General features: G+C 45.9%; 1 protein-coding gene across 1 annotated transcript in view; it reads right to left on the minus strand.

Annotated features, from left to right (window-relative positions):
• Positions 1-1,482: 1,482 nt before the first annotated feature.
• LOC135544347 (neuroligin-2-like) overlaps positions 1,483-22,288 on the minus strand; it is an 80,022-nt gene continuing 59,216 nt past the window's right edge. The window contains exons 4-8 of the mRNA XM_064971888.1: positions 16,521-16,706; positions 11,695-11,960; positions 11,339-11,492; positions 3,362-3,728; positions 1,483-3,192 (exon numbers count right to left, since the gene is read on the minus strand). Coding sequence (XP_064827960.1) covers positions 2,253-3,192; positions 3,362-3,728; positions 11,339-11,492; positions 11,695-11,960; positions 16,521-16,706 — 1,913 coding nt within the window. The 3' untranslated portion in view covers positions 1,483-2,252. The remainder of the gene's footprint in view (positions 3,193-3,361; positions 3,729-11,338; positions 11,493-11,694; positions 11,961-16,520; positions 16,707-22,288) is intronic.

Raw genomic sequence — 22,288 nt, forward strand, 5'->3', positions numbered from 1 at the left:
CGTCTGAACTTGCACCTGTTGTCACAAAGGAAAGATTTCACCGTTCACTCATAAACCAAACCATAAACATAATATTTACAAATACCAGTTTGTTCTCTTACACTTAAAAAAAATGTACAGTTTGTTTTCCATGGTGTTTGTTTTGTTCTTTTTTCTGAGTCCCCGGCCCCTGTGACAGATGCCAGTCTAACCCCAGTGTGATCATCATCAACATCCCAAAACAAGACAGGAAAGAGAACAGGAAAAACATGGGGAACTCAATCCTGCCAGGTTTTTTTTTCTGTGTATATGTGAGTAATGTTTATCAAATGTTTTTTTTTTCTCCTCAAGATTTAGAACGCATCCTCAGTGCATCGGAGACATACAGGCTTCTACTGAAGAGTCATCTCTCCATCGTCACTGTTGGTTTTGATGTCAAGGTTTTTCGTATTTTGTCTCAACATCTGTTCTGTAACAGTTTTTTTCCATGAATGTCCAGAGTTCATTGTGTCCCTGTGTTCAGTTGTGCGGTTGAAAGATCTAAAACGTGCGTACAAGGCTTTTCACCTTTGACCTACAGTATGTCAGTCAGTCTGTCTGATCCCCCTCATACCCCCTGCACCCTCTCCCCCTGCACCCTCTCCCCTCAGAAAAACAGAAGTGGATTTGAAAAGACAGAGTCATACCCAGTCTCCAAAAACCTGAAGCACGTAGCTGAAAGTCCACTGAGGAGAGGATGAGAGTGCTTAAAACGAAGATAATTGTTCAGAGACAATCCTTTATTCCCGGGAAAATGTGTAGAATTCTATCAGTTTTTATCATTGAGGCAATCCACGTGAAGTATGACATTTTCACCATTCAAAAACAAGTATTAGTCTATCATGGACAAACACTGCAAGCTGATGGAGTGGTAAAGTCCAACAATGTTTTCCCTTCAGTCGACCGTGCAACACGCCACAGCTAAAGTAATGAGAGAAAGAGAGGAATAAAACGAGGGAGAGAGAGAGAGAGGGGGCTTCCATCAGCCTTTCAGGGCGGCAGGTGCTTGTGGAACAGCCTCAGTGATAAGAAATGAAAAAAAGAAAGGACATATTTGTTGTCCTTGTTATAATCATAGTCAATATTCATCTCATGAAAGCCTTTTTGAAGTATCTACAGAATAGAAGATAGTTTTCTTGTGCACGAAGTTCAGCTGACGTAAAAAAAACAAAAAGAAAGTACTTTAAGAAAAGAAAAAAAACAAGGCCAAACCTGGAAATAAAAAGGAAAAATTCAAGATTTCCACTGATGTCCATCCTCCATTTAGAAAATAAAAATCATGCAGAAGATCCCAGACAAAAAAAAAACAGTTATAAATCTTAATATTCTCTTGTATTTTTTACATGGATATATTTCATATATATTTCCCCCTTGAGTAAAGCCCAGCCAAGGTGCAACACAAGTCAGCCCAGTCAAAACTGCCAATCAAAACTGGCTGCTCTGAACAAACTCCCTCACGAACGCAGTAAAAACAAAAATAAATTGCAAAAGATCAAAAAGAAAGATGACACGTCTGGCACTTTTTTGATTCTGATAATTCCTTTTGTAAGATCAAGTCAGGATGGGTCTCTCCTGGTGGTCCATTGGACCTCATTGAAAGAAGAGCGTTATCACAGTACTTGGCACCAAGAATGCTGGTAAAAACGAGATATCAGGATCTCACCTTTTTCATTCATATCCTTACAATTTATCAATAATACATCATTTACATTTATGTGTTTGTATAAAAGACTCCAAAGAGGAGAAGTGGTTTGCGCAAGAGAGAAATAGGATGAAAATGAGACTGGGAGGATTGTGTGAACGTTGTGATCAAGAGCTTTAGGAACAGACATGGAGAGAATTGAGTGGGAGGCAGAGAAAAGAAGAACAGTAATATTGTTTGAGAGAGAGAGGAAGATAGAGAGCGAGAGAGAGAAAGAGAGCGAAATACCCAGATTGTACAGACATATGAACAGGTTGGAAGATGTGTGATAAGAGATGTGTTAGTTGGGTAATGATAGTCTTTGTCCCAGCAGCCCACAGCCTGAGTCAGACTGAGCCATGCATCCCAACAGTAGGGGGCGATAACACAGCCTCATGGGGAGATTGACAGAGAACAGAATGACACGGAGAAAGAGAAAAAAGCAACACAGAAAAAGAAGAGAGGATAACCCCAGTAAGAGAGAGAAGAAGGAGAGGACCAGTCTGTGTGGTGTTCATTTGTATCTCTGCTGATCCAGAGGTTATGCCTGGTCCTATACGCGGGTGGTGGAGTGTTGGTGTGGCAGGGCGTTGTTGCTGTGGCCGGGGGTGGGGGTGGTGGAGGGTGCCGGGGCGGGGGGGTAGGTGTTGAAGGGGTGGAGGGGCTGCATGCCGCTGATAGTGCTGGGCATCATGGTGATGGTGTTTGCCGTCATCAGCGGCACGTCCTCTGGTGCCCGCCGCAGCGCCAGCGTGTAGTCCGGCGGGCCCACCTGCGCCCGCAGCGGCTCCAGGTCGCCATGGAGACCGCGGGAAGGGAGGGGCGTGCCGATACCATGCTCCATCTCTACTCTCTGCTGCTTCATCTGCAGGGACATGAGCTCCTCCTCCTGGCTCAGTGCCAGGTCATTGTGGGACGGGGCACCCACCCCTCCCATGCCCAAGCCCATGGCGGTGCCCATGCCACGCTGGGGGGACAAGCGGCGGTGGCGTCTCTGCAGCAGCTCGTGGCGCTTGTCCCGTTTGTAGTAGAGCGCTGCGAAGGCCAGCACATTGAGGAAGAGCAGCGAGGCGCCCACAGCCACAGTCACACTCAGCTCCGTGGAGTAGTCCCTTATCTCGTCGGGGAACGGGTTGCGGCGGGGCGGCTCGGAGGGGTCTGGCTCGGGTTCAGAGGGGTTGGTGGAGATGACGGGGTGGCGGGTGGAGCGTGCCCCAGGGGGGCCAGGCCGGTGGACGCGGGGACCTCCTCCTCCAGGTGGCAGCCGGGTGGTGATGGGGTTGATATCCTCATGCAGGGAGTGCAGGTGAGGCACCAGCTCCAGCCAGAAGGCCACCTTGTTGGCCCGGTAGTTGTCCCTGACGCGGGGCTTCAGGCCAATGTGGAGGTACTGCTTGTCCTTGGAGCTGAACTTGGTCCAGATGACCTCCTCAAAGCGGTTGGGCTTGGTGTGGATGAACTTAGTATCCTGAGGGACAGGCAGGTTGGGATCCCTGATGGAAAAAAAGAGAACAAGAGAGAAGTAAGGAAGGAAAAAAGGAAGGAAAGAAAGATGAAAGATGATCAAAATAATTGAGCATGTACTGTATGCATCTGATAGAGCATGTTTCTAATTTGATATCTCAGTGCTGTGTCTAGGTCCTGTCTAGGTTCAGTACTGACCCGGTCTTGGCAAAGTTGGTCCAGTAGGTCATGACCACAGCACTGAGCATGACGTCATTCTTGGAGAAGTTACAGGGGAACAGGTCTGTGGCTCCCACCATGGGGACCCCAAACACGTAGGGCAGCTCATCCCCGTGGGCCGCGTCCGCCCACTCTGGCCGGGCCTCCGTCTGGCAGTGGTGGTGGAAGGTGTAGAAGTAGACAGGAGACTGGAACTCAGCGTGCAGCTTGGCTGTGGCCACAGCTGGCGCCACCCACTGGTGATCTGTGAACAGTGCCAGCAGGGTCTTCCTCCTCATGTCTATGTTGTCCCTGTCGGCCCAGTCTGTGTACATGAACTTTATGGTTTCCCTCAGGATGTCCTTACCTGGAGACAGACAGATGGGGTGAGACACAAAGAGAGCAATAAAGAGATGAGAGAGAATGAGCAAGAGAGAGAGAGAGAGAATGAGCAAGAGAGAGAGAGAATGAGCAAGAGAGAGAGAGAGAGAGAGAATGAGCAAGAGAGAGAGAGAGGAAGAATGAGCAAGAGAGAGAGAGAGAGAATGAGCAAGAGAGAGAGAGAGAATGAGCAAGAGAGAGAGAGAGAGAACGAGCAAGAGAGAGAGAGAGAATGAGCAAGAGAGAGAGAGAGAATGAGCAAGAGAGAGAGAGAGAATGAGCAAAAGAGAGAATGAGCGAAAGAGAGAGAGAGGAGAGAGAATGAGAGCAAGAGAGGGATTAGGGAGACAGAGAGAGTGTGGAGAGACCGAGAGGGGGAGACAAAGAGATGAGAGAGAGACCGAGAGAGGGGGGAGAAGCAGAGAGAGGGAGGAGAGACAGAACGAGCAAGAGAGAGATTAGAGCGAGAGAAAGGGTAGAGAGAGAATGAGAGCAAGAGAAAGATTAGAGAGACAGAGGGGGGAGAGACAGGTGGGGGGGGGGCAGAGAATGAGAGCAGGGACTATCAAGAGAAAACTTCTAACAAACCAAAACCTGCAGAAGAAACACAGCGGGACCTAGAAATACCATCCAACACAAAACTGAGTGAGTAATATTTAGTCTGAAGCTACTTCTGAAGCCAAAAAGACAATCTCTAGGTCATTTTGTTATATAAAGTTAATAAGTATACTAAGCTACCAAAATGCTAGGACAGAACAGACCTGGCAGCACCTTCAATTAGCACTGAGGTGTGAAGTCAGATGTGTGAAAGCTCTTGAACCCAACAATGGCAGGAGAGTTTCACAGCTCTCCCCACCCAAATTTAGAGACCTTTGAAGCCCCAGTGGCTTATCCCTGTCCAGAGGTCATTACAATACAGTACCCCATGTATAATAAAAATAACACTGCAAGTAATAAGTATAAAAAAAGCTCCTCAAGAACAATCCAGAAACATTATTTGCTGACTGCTACAAAGAGGGGAACGTAAGCAACTTAATTTCCACCACAGACCCTCCCCTGGCATGGCACAGTGCTGTAAGAGCACACTACCCCAACAGAGAGTGTATTGGCCCAGGGTGGAAACTCAGAATACTAGACATTGAGGAAACGTCAACGTGTACAGGTCTGGGACAGTAATGGTGCAGGGCATCCTCATGCAGGACTTTACGGGATAAAGAGCGAGCACCGCAGGAAAAGCTCTCCCTGTGACGACTCCCCATCCTGAGTGAGTCTGATCACACCTCTTCAAACTGTCCTGCAGATGAGGATAGTCACCCCCCCCCCAGCACTGAACACACCCAAGTTCCACAACTGCACTGCTCCACCATCATTGAGAGGGATGAATTCATAGAGCTGGAGAGAGACATGTTGGAGCTCAGAGAGCTAGTCCACACAATCCAGACAGAAAACCCCCACAAAACAGACAAGCACAACAAGACACTGGAGGGCAGAATGTGGCGATGGACGGCTGTCTGAGAGAGCTGGCTGATCTACGGACTGATGTGAGAGAACTTAGAGGCACACATGGCATTGAAGGACGAGGTCAGAAGGCTGAGGTGTGACAGAGAGCAGGACACTCCCCCAGACAAGCCAGCAAGGCTGGGAGTGATTGAAAAAGCTTCTTCCACTCACCCCAGCGCCAAGTGTTTATCTCCACCCTGCTACCACAAAAAGACTTTTCACCCTGCCACCATATAGCGGGTGAATGCAAGCATTTCGCAAGACTGTGCCTCAAAACCTAAATGTCTACCTGGCCCACCACTCCACCCTGGACTTTAACAGCCTTACGACCAGGTCCACCTCCACAAGGCAGCAATCCCAACTTTTTCCAGGACCCTGAAGGACGTCGGCACGCCCCTGAAGGACGTCATCCTCAACCGTAGCCCCAACACCTCACACAGGAGCAACAGAGCAACGGACACCCCGCCCAGACCAGCGAGACTCCCTCCCAGACCTGCAAGACCCCCTCCTAAAGGACCTGCACAGAGGGAACCCATGCCAAGAGGACCTACACCCACACCACAGCATCACCAGCCACACACCAACCAACTAAGACCACCCCAAGCAGACCCTGGCCACACCCTATATTGGCCCCCCCATATCAGACCATTGCATACGCTTTTTCAGTTCTGCCCACACATTCTCCACAGGATTGACGTCAGGGCTTTGTGATGGCCACTCCAATACCTTGACTTTGTTGTCCTTAAGCCATTTTGCCACAAATTTGGAAGTATGCTTGGGGTCATTGTCCATTTGGAAGACCCATTTGCGACCAAGCTTTAACTTCCTGACTGATTTCGAGAAATATCCAATATATCCATAAAATGTTCCTTCCTCATGATGCCATCTATTTTGTGAAGTGCACCAGTCCCTCCTGCAGCAAAGCACCCCCACAACATGATGCTGCCACCCCGTGCTTCATGGTTGGGATGGTGTTCTTCAGCTTGCAAGACTCCCGCTTTTCCTCAAAACAACCATGGTCATTATGGCCAAATAATTATATTTTTGTTTCATCAGACCAGAGGACATTTTTCCAAAAAGTACGATCTTTGTCCCCATGTGCAGTTGCAACCAGTAGTCTGGCTTTTTTATGGCGGTTTTCGAGCAGTGGCTTCTTCCTTGCTGAGCGGCCTTTCAGGTTATGGCGATATAGGACTCATTTTCTGTGGATATAGATACTTTTTTTACCTGTTTCCTCCAGCATCTTCACAAGGTCCTTTGCTGTTGTTCTGGGATTGATTTGCACTTTTCACTCCAAAGTATGTTCATCTCTAGGAGGCAGAACGCGTCTCCTTCCTGAGCGGTATGACAGCTGCGTGGTCCCATGGTGTTTATACTTGCCTAATGTTGTTTGTACAGATGAACGTGGTACCTTCAAGGGCTTGGGCCGGTTGCTGTGGGGGGTGCAGAGCTGTTGGCCATAGTTGGGGTAGCCAGGTGGAAAGCATGGCCAGCCATAGACAAATGCTTGTTGAAATTCTCGATTATCGTGGATTTATCAGTGGTGACAGTGGTTCCTTGTCTCAGTGCAGTGGGCAGCTGGGAGGAGGTACTGTTATTCTCCAAGGACTTTAGAGTGTCCCAAAACTTTTTGGAATTAGTGCTGCCGGATGCACATTTCTGTTTGAAAAAGCTAGCCTTTGCATTCCTAACTGACTGTGTGTTTTGGTTCCTGACTTCACTGAAATGTTGCATGCCGTGGGGACTATTCGATGCTATTGCAGTCCGCCACAGGGTGTTTTTACACTGGTCAAGGGCAGTCAAGTCTGGAGTGAACCAAGGGCTATATCTGTTCTTATTTCTACATTTTTTGAAAGGGGCATTCTTATTTAAGATGGTGAGGAAAGCACTTTAAAAGAACAACCAGGCATCCTCTACTGACGGGATGAGGTCAATATCCTTCCAGGATACGCGGGCCAGGTCAATTAGAAAGGCCTGCTCGCAGAAGTGTTTTAGGGAACTATGGCAAATCACTAAAACAATACAGAAATACACTACGGAAAAATAAGGAACAGCACGTCAGAAATCAGCTCAACGTAATTGTAGAATCCATATTCTCTAACCAGTTATGAGAAAATTGGAAAACTCTAAACAAACAACATGAATCTATCCAAAACGGATATGTATGGATAAATCACTCCAATCTTTTGGGCTCTATAACAAAGAACAAACAGCACAAACAAATACATATCTTAGAATCAATTATTAAAGACTACCAGAACCCACTGGATTCTCCAATTACATTAAATGAACTACAGGACAAAATACAAACCCTCCAACCCAAAAAGGCCTGTGGGGTTGAAGGTATCCTAAATGAAATGATAAAATACACAGACCACAATTTTAAATTGACTGTACTTAAACTCTTTAACATTATCCTCAGCTCTGGCATCTTCCCCAATATTTGGAACCAAGGACTGATCACCCCAATGGAGAAAAATTTGACCCCAATAACTCCCGGGGGATATGCAACAACATCAACCCTGGGAAAATCCTCCGCATTATCATTAACAGCAGACAAACATTTCCTCAGTGAAAACAATGTACTGAGCAAATGTCAAATTGGCTTTTTACCAAATTAACATACGACAGACCATGTATTTACCCTGCACACCCTAATTGACAAACAAAAAATTCTAAACAAAGGCAAAGTCTTCTCATGCTTTGCTGATTTAAAAAAAGGTTTCCACTCAATTTGGCATGAGGGTCTGCTATACAAATTGATGGAAAGTGGTGTTGGGAGAAAAACATATGACATAAAAATCCATATACACAAATAACAAGTGGGCAGTTAAAATAAAAAAAAAAAATCATACACATTTATTTCCACAGGGCCGGGGGTGAGACAGGGATGTAGCTTAAGCCCCACCCTCTTCAACATATATATCAATGAATTGGCGTGGGAACTTGAACAACCTGCAGCACCCGGCCTCACCCTACTAGAATCTGAAATCAAATGTCTACTGTTTGCTGACGATCTAGTGCTTCGGTCCCCAACCAAGGAGGAACCACAGCAGCACCTAGATCTTCTGCACAGATTCGGTCAGACTTGGGCCCTGACAGTAAATCTTAGTAAGACAAAAATAATGGTGTTCCAAAAAAGTCCAGTTGCCAGGACCACGAATCCAAAATTCCACCTAGACAGTATTGCCCTAGAGCACACAAAAAACAATACATACCTCAGCCTCAACATCAGGCCACAGGTAAAGAGGGGCAAACAAGTATTTAGCCACCAATTGTGCAAGTTCTCCCACGTAAAAAGATGAGAGGCCTGTAATTTTCATCATAGGTACACTTCAACTATGACAGGCAAAATGAGAAAAAAATATCCAGAAAAATCACAATGTAGGATTTTTAATGAATTTATTTGCAAATTATGGTGGAAAATAAGTATTTGGCCAATAACAAAAGTTTCTCAATACTTTGTTATATACCCTTTGTTGGCAATGACAGAGGTCAAACGTTTTCTGTAAGTCTTCAAAAGGGTTTCACACACTGTTGCTGGTATTTTGGCCCATTCCTCCATGCAGATCTCCTCTAGAACAGTGATGTTTTGGGGCTGTTGCTGGGCAACACGGACTTTCAACTCCCTCCAAAGATTTTCTATGGGGTTGAGATCTGGAGACTGGCTAGGCCACTCCAGGACCTTGAAATGCTTCTTACGATGCCACTCCTTCGTTGCCCGGGCAGTGTGTTTGGGATCATTGTCATGCTGAAAGACCCAGCCACGTTTCATCTTCAATGCCCTTGCTGATGGAAGGAGGTTTTCAATCAAAATATCACAATACATGGCCCCATTCATTCTTTCCTTTACACAGATCAGTCGTCCTGGTCCCTTTGCAGAAAAACAGCCCCAAAGCATGATGTTTCCACCCCCATGCTTTACAGTAGGTATGGTGTTCTTTGGATGCATTCTTTGTCCTCCAAACACGACGAGTTGAGTTTTTACCAAAACGTTCTATTTTGGTTTCATCTGACCATATGACATTCTCCCAATCTTCTTCTGGATCATCCAAATGCTCTCTAGCAAACTTCAGACGGGCCTGGACATGTACTGTCTTAAGCAAGGGGACACGTCTGGCACTGCAGGATTTGAGTCCCTGGCGGCGTAGTGTGTTACTGATGGTAGGCTTTGTTACTTTGGTCCCAGCTCTCTGCAGGTCATTCACTAGGTCCCCCCGTGTGGTTCTGGGATTTTTGCTCACCGTTCTTGTGATCATTTTGACCCCACGGGGTGAGATCTTGCGTGGAGCCCCAGATCGAGGGAGATTATCAGTGGTCTTGTATGTCTTCCATTTCCTAATAATTGCTCCCACAGTTGATTTCTTCAAACCAAGCTGCTTACCTATTGCAGATTCAGTCTTCCCAACCTGGTGCAGGTCTACAATGTTGTTTCTGGTGTCCTTTGACATCTCTTTGGTCTTGGCCATAGTGGAGTTTGGAGTGTGACTGTTGGAGGTTGTGGACGGGTGTCTTTTATACTGATAACAAGTTTAAACAGGTGCCATTAATACAGGTAACAGTGGAGGACAGAGGTGCCTCTTAAAGAAGAAGTTACAGGTCTGTGAGAGCCAGAAATCTTGCTTGTTTGTAGGTGACCAAATACTTATTTTCCACCATAATTTGCAAATAAAATCATTAAAAATCCTGCAATGTGATTTTCTTTTTTCTCATTTTGTCTGTCACAATTGGTGGCTGACTAAATACTTTTTTGCCCCACTGTAACTTCCACAAAGCTGTGAACAATCTGAGAAACAAGGCAAGAAGGGCCTCCTATGCCATCAAAAGGAACATAAAATTCGACATACCAATTAGGATCTGGCAAAAAATACTTGAATCAGTTATAGAACCCATTGCCCTTCATGGTTGTGAGGTCTGGGGTCTGCTCATCAACCAAGAATTCACAAAATGGGAAAAACACCAAATTGAGACACTGCATGCAAAATTCTGCAAAAATATCCTCAGTAAAACGTAAAATACCAAATAATGCATGCAGAGCATAATTAGGCCGATATTCACTAATTATCACAATTGAGAAAGGAGCCGTTAAACTCTACTACCACCTAAAAGGAAGCGATTTCCAAACCTTCCAAAACAAAGCCATCACCTACAGAGAAATGGACCTGGTGAAGAGACCCCTAAGCAAGCTGGTCCTGGGGCTCTGTTCACAAACACAAACCAACCCCACAGAGCCCAGGACAGCAACACAATTAGACCCAACTAAATCATGAGAAAACAAAAAGATAATTACTTGACACATTGGAAAGAATTTACAAAGAAACTGAGCAAACTATAATGCTATTTGGCCCTAAACAGAGAGGACACAGTGGAGGAATACCTGACCACTGTGACTGACCCAAAATGAAGGAAATCTTTGACTATGTACAGACTCAGTGAGCATAGTGTTGCTACTGAGAAAGGCTGCAGTGCACACTGTGCACAAAATGACGTGGAAACTGAGCTGCACTTCCTAACCTCCTGCCAAATGTATGACCATACAAGAGACACATATTTCCTCAGATTACACAGACCCACAAAGAATCGAATTTTCATAAACTCCCATATCTATTGGGTGAAATATCACAGTGTGCCATCACAGCAGCAAGATTTGTGACCTGTTGCCACAAGAAAAGGGCAACCAGTGAAGAACAAACACCTTTGTAAATACAACCTATATTTATGTTTATTTATTTTCCATTTTGTACTTCAACTATTTGCATGTCATTACAACATAATACATTATTTTGGAACTTTGTGAGTGTAATGTTACTGTTTATTTCCCTTTTGTTTATTATCTATTTAACTTGCTTTGGCAATATAAACATATGTTTCCCATGCCAATAAAGCCCCTTAAATGTAATGAGAGAGAGAGAGCGAGAGAGCGAGAGACAAAAGATGGGGACAGAAGGAACAGAGAGTCCTTGAATACCCACCAATGAAATACTAAAGCATTGCAAAATAAAATATTTATCTATTATTAACACACATGGGTAAGTGGGGCATTACGTCTGCTCCTGTGGGGGCAACATATATGTTTGTGTGTATGAGAACTCTCACCCTCAGGGTATCCATACAGGTTGTCCACAAAGTTGGAGATGGTGTAGTCAAAAGAGGCTACAGAGATCCCATCATCCCCCTCACTGTCATCCACAAATTTCAGCCCTTCTCCCTGGTTCACCCCCAGCAGGATGTCATAGTTCAGGAACTCCCCCTGGTGGCAGCACACACACACAGCATCACAGAACGTGGAGGTAGAAAAAGACACTGCGATAGAAACAGTAATAGCAGACGTTGCATAAAAATGCCAAATATATAAAAGACTGTGAGAAAGACAGATAGAAATACAGTTAAGAATAATTGAAAGACAGAGTAGACACAGACATGTTGTTTTGGAGCTAGAGGCTGAGTCCGACCTGTTGCATGAGAATCTCAGGGTCGTCGGGCACCACGTCTCCATCCACCACTGGGCCGAAGGCGATATGATATCTGGCCGGCTGGATGTCCTGGTCCACCAGCTCCCTGAAGGTTTTCCTCCTCAGACACTCTACCAGGTCGCCTGTGTCCCCGTAGCTGCAGCCTACCTTCTTAGCCAGGATCTGGGTGTACATGAGGGGTCGGTAGTTGACCGACCAGCTGGAGATGGCTGAGCCACTCTGGGCTATGGCTCTCTGGAACAGACCTGGGGGTCACAATAGGGTCAGAGGACTGAGATCCCTGAGTGTATAATAGATACAGGGCACTGTACTGTCTGTATCTAGAGAAGGTATCACTCTCTCCATTTACGCTGTCTTTTCATCCCTCTGACACACTCACTAGCTTCTCACGAGGCCTTCAAGGCACTACAGAGAGAGTGCTTTAATGATGCATGCATCAGAGGAGGAGCCGTGGCACCGTGAAGTATTACATATGGAGGGAGCACTGGTCCAGATATGCTGCCTCTCACCCCAGCCCCACTAAATCACTGTAAACATTAGGCTTGCCAAATCCACTGGTTCTCTCACATCACATACGGAGGCAGGCCGGCACACAAAATGGCGACAGGCCGGCACACAGCTGTGTTGGTGTTTCCACTGACTGGTGGCTGTGTTGAATGGAGAGAGGAAGAGGGAGAGGGTGAGGGAGAGGGTGAGCGAGAGGGAGCGAGAGGGAGAGGGAGAGCGAGAGGGAGAGGGAAATCGAGAGCGAGAACGAAAGCGCGGGTAGAGAGAAGAGAGTACTGCTGCACTGTTATGTAAAGTGCCTTGTTGTCCCCCTGTTTTCATCTGCAGATTCTGTCATTAATAATTAAGACCCCCTTCGCCCCATTCCATCCCCCATCCTCTGCATGTGCCACCTCCCCCGCTCCTCTCCCTGTGAAATCAATTAAGACTCGTCTCAGCTGCAGCTCAAGTTCTGTGCTCAGCTCTGCTCTCTCCTACTCACAGACAGACACATCCATATTGACAGGCCTCGTTATAGTGCTCTCTCTCTCACTCTCACAGACAGAGACAGACACACACACATCCATATTAACTCAGTCCAAAGTGCTCACTCATACACCAGTCACTTTCTCATATACACAAACGGAGATTCATATTCTACACCGTAGAATCTACAATCAGATTTCCTATACCGAAGTCAAATTAATTATGTTGTCATTTGCATATTGATCTGATTCAACGGAACCTGTTCTATATGTGGCTCAATCTCAGATAGGCCAATATGGATAGGACTAAAGTTCTATCCCATAATACTCTACCTACCTCATTGATATTCATACATTATCCTAGGGTTCAATGACATACTACCTTGTTACTCAGTTAGACACTATGGAACTGAGGCAAGAGGAACATTTGTCTTTAAAGGCCCAGTGCAGTCAAAATTCAGTTTTCCTATGTTTTGTATCACATTGTACAACAGCTGATGAAACTAACACTATATAAGTGAAAAGAAAATTGAGCAGTGTTATTTCCCAATAGTTTCTGGTTGAAAATACAATCTACATAGGACCTTCTAATCAGCCTGTTCACATGGGCGAGAGTTTCGGCTTGCCTCGTGACAGTTGGTAAATTGATTAATAGACCAATAACAAAGAGAGATCCAGACCATACTGCCAATAACAGCTAGTTTTAAGTTAACCTCCCCACTCAGACCACTCCCAGACAAAAATGTTTTTTCTGAAGAAGCTATTTTTGTCAATTTAAAAGGAAAATTATTATAGTAAGGTACTGCATTGTTACCCAGAAATGATATGATATCGATATAAAAAATGGCTGCATTGGGCCTTTAAATACACCTCTCTGGGTTTCCATTTTTAACACATACCTGAATAGTAGTTAAAACATGTTGGATAGTGCTATCGTGTTGATGATTGAAATGGTAATATGGTGATTATCATGGCAGGAATACTGGGGATTGTTGTCGTAGATGATGATATTGCTGTTTTTGTAGATGATGATATTGCTGTTATTGTAGATGACTGTTTATTTACTTACTTGTTTTTTCTTTAACCTTTATTTAACTAGACAAGTCAATTAAGAACAAATCCTTACTCACCCCGGCCAAACCCAGGCAACGCTGGGCCAATTATGTGCCGCCCTATAGGACTCCCAACCATGGCCGGATGTGATACAGCCTGGATTCAAACCAAGGACTGTAGTGAATATAGGTGGCGGATATAGGTATAGGCGACATGGGCAGCCCCCAGGGCGGCACGGGGAGCCCGCACAAAAAAAGTCGGAATGGTGACATTTGCACGATCGGTTTTCTATTGCTCATTTGCACTTCTTGTCAATAATATCATGTCACCATGTGGGATTGTAGGTCAATTAACCTTGTCGGGGTGGGAGCCCTCATTCTAGTTTGTGAGCTAGGCAGGCTGCTGCCTGGGAAGGTCTCCCACTCAGAAGTACGAGATGGGGAGGGGGTGGGGGGTAGGTTGACCTCAGGTCTCCCCACTGGAAGCCAGAGGTAGGGGGAGCGGGGGAATCAAATAGCGCACCTCTAATTTTGTACAGTATAATGAAATTAGTAAAATCAGTCACACTATGAAATGCTACCAACTAAACCACAATTCATTCATAACACTGTGAATATATAGTTTGGTTTGTGCGAACTTAAGAATAATATACAACCAGTCAGAAACAACACCAAGGTGAAATGGTTTAGTCTTGACTCTTGGTTTACAGTGTTGGGGGATGAGTAATGTATTGATGCTTGAGTGCAGGGAGAGGCGAAGGTCGAGAGCTGTGCGTTCTCCGATACACAACCGCGCCAAGCCGCACTGCTTCTTGACACAATGCTTACTTAACCCGGAAGCCAGCCACATCAATGTGTCGGAGGAAACACCATGCACCTGGCGACCGTGTCAGCGTGCATTACGCCCAGCCCACTACAAGAGTCGCTAGAGCGTGACGGGACAAGGACAACCCTGCCAGCCAAACCCTCCCCTAACCTGGACGACGCTGGGCCAATTGTGCGCCGCCTCATGGGTCTCCTGGTTGCCTGGGATACAAATCAGGATCTGTAGTGACGCAGCTAGAACCTCTGCGCCACTCGAGAGGCCCCTGACTATCATGTTTGATGATGTTGGCGATGATGATTCTTATGTTGTTGATGATAATTACTAAAATGATGATGACTGTTCCCAGATAGCACATTTGGTTCCTTGGAAGTTGTGGGAACGTATGTTTTTGGTTTCACATTGGTTGTGGGAACGAACCTATATGCTTTCTGACCCGAAAAACGTAATTTAAAAAAAAAAAAAAGGTTCTGAGAATAGAAGTGAAAATGTGTCAGTTTTGGGTTGCAGGGAGGTTCTGAGAATGTTTTACTCTAGTTCCTTGAATGTTTTCCTAGAAGGTTTTATTAATGCTCTGAGAACAGAAATGATAGGTTATTTGATGGTTTTTTAATAAGTTCCTTAAAACTTTCACTGAATGTTTTCAATAAGACTTTGAATAGCACTGCTAGCTTATTTTGGGTTCACTTTTTTGAACTCCAGGACACACGGATATTCATTCCCTATAATACTCTGTTCTCTATTCATGGAATTAGTCCACTGTGCCGCCAGGATGGAGCTATCATGTAATGTTTTTCATTCAAGTGGTTAATTTTAGTCTATTCAAACAGACCCCATTTCAAAGGAAATAAACACTCATTAAGATTGGGTGAGGCCAATTAGTGGGTAAGGCCAATTCGTGGGCATGGCCAACACACCTGAGAACATTTAACAAGATCGAGGATAGAGAGTTTTGTTGATGCTGAGTACGGAATGTAAATGTTTTTAACATTACTAAAGTTCTCTTGTTTTTTTTGGAACGTTATCTTAACATGCTTTTTAAATAATACTCTTGGAATGTTCTATGAACGCTACTAAAGTTTCATGTTTTAAAAAACCAACAACGTTTTCTTAATGTTCTTGGAACAATTTGAGAACATGAACATAAATAGAACCATGAGGAAACCTGTAGGAAACATTATGCTGAAGTACTGAAATTCCCACAGAAGAAGGTTTCTTAACATTCTCTGAACTATTTGAGAACATTCCCAATGTCAAACCAGTTGGAGAACCTTCCTAGAACATTACCAAAATGTCAATGAAATGTAACCATGTTTGAAATTTTAGGAAACGTTCTGTAAAAGTAATGAAAGAAGAAAATAATGTTTTTTTGTCAAGTTCCTTAATTGTGCTGAGAATGTTCCAAAGCCAAGCAACTATTCTGCACCATTCCCAAAAGGTTGTGGGAAGGTTGTATGCAAAATAACCATAGGACAACTAGGCTCACCAGGCTCTAAGAAACATATGGTTCTAAGAAAATTATGTGCTATTGCAGGGTTCTACAACCCTGTTCCTGGAGAGCTACCGTTCTGAACAGGGTTGGAGTGAAAACATAGAGGAGGGTAGCTCTTGGTGAACAGGGTTGGAGTGGAGTGAAAACGTAGAGGAGGGTAGCTCTCCATGAACAGGGTTAGAGAGCCCTGTGCTAGTGTTACGGTGTTGCTTCCGTCCCTCTCCTCGCCCCAACGTGGGCTCCAACCAGGGACCCAACGAACACATCAACAGCTACATCCCACGAAGCATCGTTACCTATCGCTCCACAAAAGTCGCGGTCCTTGCAGTGCAAGGGAAACAATGACTTCAAGGCCTCTGAGTGAGTGACGTCACCGATTGAAATCCCACTAGCGCGCACCGCTAACTAGCAAGCCATTTCACACCGGCTACACTAGCTGGGTTATGAATATGACGACAGGTCCTTACCCTCGGAGTGGTGGGAGAGAATAAGCAGATTGACACAGGAGGCTCCAGCCCCGGAGCCAAAGATGGTGATCCTCTCTGGGTCTCCTCCAAAGTGGCCAATGTTCTCATTGAGCCAGCGCAGAGCCTGGATCTGGTCCAACAGACCATAGTTCCCCTTGGCTGACTGGTCCCCTGTACTCAGAAACCCTGCAGGACAGAGAGGGGTGCATGGAGGGAGAGATTGAAGGTAGACGGATGGTATTTGAGTGGAGAGGCAGCACAATGGAAAGACAGAGAAGGGAAGAGTGATTTGAGGAGTGAGAGGGGTACACAAGGATGATAAGAGGACAGAGGAAATATTGATGAGAGGAAAGAGACCAGAATGAGAAAGAGGAATACATGAAAAGGCATGGAGAGAAAGAGGATGAGGGTTGGTTGAAGAAGAGGGAGAGAAGAAGGAGAGAAGAAAATATGATTATGTTTTGCATCTTTTTATGTCCTCCACAAGCAAAGATGGCCACAGCATCAAGTGACAGTGGCCTGGGTGTTTACGAGGCTGCAGCTCGTTAGCAGCCTCAAGTGCTTTTACAGAAACTTTGGCAAATTAGTCAAGCACTGTATTATCTGATAAAGGCAATGGCACTCATTTTTAACACCTATGTCGTTAAATGAACGCAGCAAAGAGAGCTCGTTAGGAAAGAGGAGAGGCACTGTAAACACACTCATAGACACGCACACACACACACACACACGCACACTCACACACACACACACACACACACACACACACACACACACACACACACACACACACACACACACACACACACACACACACACACACACACACACACACACACACACACACACAAACAGAATAAATAAAAACCATCTAAAATGTGTTATAACGTCATTATCTGTGTTGAACAGCTAATGGGTGTTGCTGGTGTTTTCAAATGTACATAAATCTGGCCATATTTGACCTATTACTCGTTACCTTACAGTATTACTTTGTGTGGAAAGCACACATCATATTACTTGTTACATTACTTTGTGTTACTTTCATGAAAACAATCTCAAAATCTTACCGTTTGTTTGACTGACTGAGGGAGCAAGGCGAGCCATGCACTCTCTAAATAAGATGGGCTACTTACTAATTCAGGTTTGATCACTAGTTCCTCCTTTCATCTGTGGCGCTGCTTTGCTGTGCTGGTCTACAAGTGCTGCGCTATATATGGGCTGCTTAATTAGCTGTATATTCTGTAAGGCAAAAATCTGTTCATTCAAAATCTTTCTCTCGAACCGCCATTTCCGGTTCTGTACTGCACGTACACGGACCCATAAAGACGTATAGAGGGCACACTTGTCACTAGAAGGGAAAGCCCTCTATAGGCTTTGCGATCACAGAAGCGTTCAATGGCAAAGATCAGAGGAGCGCCCTTTATACATTTCTATGGACAGCAGCAGTCTTGACATTTCTCCAAACAGCCTTTCTTCGCTTGTTCGAGAACTCGAGATTGATTTGATTTGATTTGAAACACACACCCGACTGTTTGACTAAGTAACAATAATAATATATTACCCAGTATTAACCAATTAGAAAAAGTACCTCGTTACTTTACTCTGTTACTCGTAAAAGTAATTTGATTACGTAACGCATTACCCCAACACTGCTCAATTCAAATTTCAGCAATCTTCAAGTTATAGATTTGGAATTGAATTGGAAAAAGACTGTTTGGACTTTGTGGAATTGAAATTGAATTGGAATTGTAAAATTATTTAATCTTTGTAATTGAATTGAAATTCAATATTTCTACATTCCCCAGTTAATGGAATTACTGCACTTAATATCAATAATTGACTGCAAGATTTGTTGTAAATTATTTGAAATTGTATTTCTATATTCCCAGTATAGCTAGACTGTCTGAACTGGTGGGGATAATATTACATTGGGAATTGAATTATTGGAATTTACCTAACATTGGAATTGACAGGAACGGAATTCTCTGAATTTAAAGACTGGCCCGGAATTTGAATGAAATTAAATGGAATTTATAGGGAGAAGGAATGGACTGAATTCAATTTGTGGAATTAACCCCAACCCTGCTGGGAGCAGAGCATCACTCTGTTATCTGTGGGTCTGAGGCCTAGCTACTGCTTTACGATACAGAGACACACTCATCTGTCTGTCTGTCTCTCTCTTGGTCTGTCTTGTTGCCTGCCTGCCTGCCTGCCTGCCATTTATCTGTTGGTTAATTAGTGGTTTGGACTTAATAGTTACTGCATGGGTGGATTGCAAACAATGCCAGCCGTGATTAATACCTGTGGTACTGATATGCTACAACTGTACGAGAAGTGGAACACGACAAAGCCACTACATGTCAACTGACGTGTTAGAAATGACTTTATGAAAATGGAAATGATACGAAGGGCATTCTGTGAATGGTGATTATACATGTTGTATCTCCAGTGTTTTGAATTATTCCATGCATAATGACCTTCATAGGCAGATTAAATGGATCATGATGTGTCAGTAACAGAATCCTTGCTAAGAGTGTTGTGTAATTGATTGTCCTTGAAAAGAGAATGCCATCCTGGCTCCATGGTTCCACACCATGTAGGTCAAGGCAAACACCCCTCCAGGAGGTGCATTACAAGGGACTAAGAGGGAAAATATGTTGAAACCCTTCCATGGCTTCAGGAGAGGGTTTTGTATTCTCTGTAGATGGTAGCCCCCTTTCTAAAGAGCAAAGGGCAGAGAGAGAGGACTGGGGAGAGGTCTGGGGAGAGGCCTGGGGAGAGGCCTGGGGAGAGGCCTGGGGAGAGGCCTGGGGAGAGGCCTGGGGAGAGGTCTGGGGAGAGGTCTGGGGAGAGGTCTGGGGAGAGGCCTGCGGAGAGGTCTGGGGAGAGGCCTGGGGAGAGGCCTGGGGAGAGGCCTGGGGAGAGGTCTGGGGAGAGGTCTGGGGAGAGGTCTGAGGGCCTGGGGAGAGGTCTGGGGAGAGAGTCTGGGAGAGAGGCCTGGGGAGAGGTCTGGGGAGAGGTCTGGAGAGGCCTGCGGAGAGGCCTGGGGAGGCCTGGGGAGAGGTCTGGGGAGAGGTCTGGGGAGAGGTCTGAGGAGAGGCCTGCGGGGAGAGGCCTGGGGAGAGGTCTGGGGAGAGGTCTGGGGAGAGGTCTGGGGAGAGGTCTGGGGAGAGGCCTGGGGAGAGGCCTGGGGAGAGGTCTGGGGAGAGGTCCTGGGGAGGTCTGGGAGGTCTGGGGAGAGGTCTGGGGAGAGGCCTGGGGAGAGGTCTGGGGAGGCCTGGGGAGAGGTCTGGGGAGAGGCCTGGGGAGAGGCCTGGGGAGAGGCCTGGGGAGAGGCTGGGGAGAGGTCTGGGGAGAGGGCCTGGGGAGAGGTCTGGGAGAGGCTGGGGAGAGGTCTGGGGAGAGGCCTGGGGAGAGGTCTGGGGAGAGGTCTGGGGAGAGGCCTGGGGAGAGGCCTGGGGAGAGGCCTGGGGAGAGGCCTGGGGAGAGGTCTGGGGAGAGGTCTGGGGAGAGGTCTGGGGAGAGGTCTGGGGAGAGGCCTGGGGAGAGGCCTGGGGAGGTCTGGGGAGAGGTCTGGGGAGAGGTCTGGGGAGAGGCCTGGGGAGAGGTCTGGGGAGAGGTCTGGGGAGAGGTCTGGGGAGGTCTGGGGAGAGGTCTGGGGAGAGGTCTGGGGAGAGGTCTGAGGAGAGGTCTGGGGAGAGGCCTGGGGAGAGGCCTGGGGAGGTCTGGGGAGGCCTGGGGAGAGAGGTCTGGGGAGAGGTCTGGGGAGAGGTCTGGGGAGAGGTCTGGGGAGAGGCCTGGGGAGAGGTCTGGGGAGAGGCCTGGGGAGAGGTCTGGGGAGAGGTCTGGGGAGAGGTCTGGGGAAAGACAGAGGGACAGAGACATAGGCCATGCAGCCATTCACTCATCCACTGCTGTTTAACTTCCCCCAGCGGCGCAGTCAAAGAAAAGAGACCAAAATAGGACTGAATACAACAGCAATCTGACCTCTAAACCCTGAGCTTTGAGCGAGAGAGTGAGAAAGCAAGAGAGAGAGGAGGGAAAGAGAACGAGAGAATGAGAGAGAGAGCAAAAGAGTCAGGAGAGAGAGAGCTAGAGAGTCAAGAGAGAGAGAGAGCTAGAGAGTCAGGAGAGAGAGAGTAGGAGAGCGAGAGGAAGGGATTAAACAGATCAAGATGTACAGGGACATCAAGATAAAGATCTAGATTAGTGAGTTCACTCACTGGGCGGTCCTCATCCACTGGCCTCACTAAATGGTCACCCGGTGATTGGACAGTTGATAGAGTGATGGCAGAGTGGTGTCTCAGTGTGATAATGGTTTGGGATCATGGTGGTCAGGGGCAGGGTCTCAGTGACCTTACGACCTCTGAACTGTGACCCGTACTACTGGCTAGAGCCAGAGGCGTGAAGATGTGTCCTATCTCATAGCAGCTGTGGTGAGCGGTCTGCCTGCCTCTGTTGCCTGGCAACCAGCCAGAACTACAGTCACAGAGATCTGGACACACTCTGGCACAACACACATACACAGACTTAAAGTCAGACACACTCGCATGCTCACATGACCTCTTCCCCATTCTATTTGATAGGATAGGAGGGAGAGGGGAAATATTTCAGATAAATCAGACAGGTTTTTTCAGTCTTTTCCTCTTTCAATCTCTCTTTCAATCAATTCAATTCAATTTGCTTTATTGGCATGACGTAACAATGTACAATATTGACAAAGCTTACTTAAATCAATCTCTCTCTTGTCTTTTTCTCTTTCAATCTCTCTCTCAATCTCTCTGTCTAGAATAGCATTGTAGTTTGCTCAGTTTTTTGGTTAATTCTTTACAATGTGTCAAGTAATTATCTTTTTTTCTCTCTCTCTCTCTCGCTCAATAAGTTTTCTTTTCAATACTTTTCCTGTCTGCTCAGTTGGGCCTTGTGCTTCCTTTAGCGCTGAGAGCAGCAGATTACAAGGCCAAACTCATGCATATTCTACACTCGCTTTAGGTAATGGCCAAGGAAATGTGAAGAGAGTCTTCAACCTCGGAGAGAGAGAGGAGGGGGGATATGGTGGAGAGAAATAAATGAATGGGAGAAAGACGTAACGGAAGGATAAAGTGCACTAGATTGAGGGTTATTTGAGCTCTGTAAGCATCCACCAGACAGCTTTTCATGAAACACCGCCCCTCCTACCTCTGGAACTGGAGTAATACAATATCACACCGATATTTAGGACGGTTCTTTACAATATTTACAACAATGGGAGTAATCAGTGTAATATTGTGAAAGATTGATTGAACACAGTATACTTCATCACGGGAGATGGTGAAAAAACATTACCATTAATTCATTGTAGCTGCATATCTTTATTGTAATGGACACCTTGATAATCATACAGACCTTGTATGTGGGGGATTGAACCTTTGTATTTGAGATGAATTCTGTGTTCTAATCATGAATTATGAGCTATGAGTAACACACACGTTCTCTCTCTCTACCTCTCTCTACCTCTCTCTCTAACTCTCTCCCTACCTCTCTCTCTACCTCTCTCTCTCCCAACCTCTCTCTCTAACTCTCTCCTCTCTCCCTACCTCTCTCCTACCTCTCTCTCTAACTCTCCCTACCTCTCTCTCTCTAACTAACTCTCTCCCTACCTCTCTCTCTAACTCTCTCCCTACCTCTCTCTCTAACTCTCTCCCTACCTCTCTCTCTAACTCTCTCCCTCCTCTCTCTCTACCTCTCTCTCTACCTGAACAGGTGACTGGTGGAGCAGTTGGCTGAGT

This window comes from Oncorhynchus masou, chromosome 8 (genome assembly GCF_036934945.1).
Source record: "Oncorhynchus masou masou isolate Uvic2021 chromosome 8, UVic_Omas_1.1, whole genome shotgun sequence".
In the NCBI taxonomy this organism is placed as follows: domain Eukaryota; kingdom Metazoa; phylum Chordata; class Actinopteri; order Salmoniformes; family Salmonidae; genus Oncorhynchus; species Oncorhynchus masou.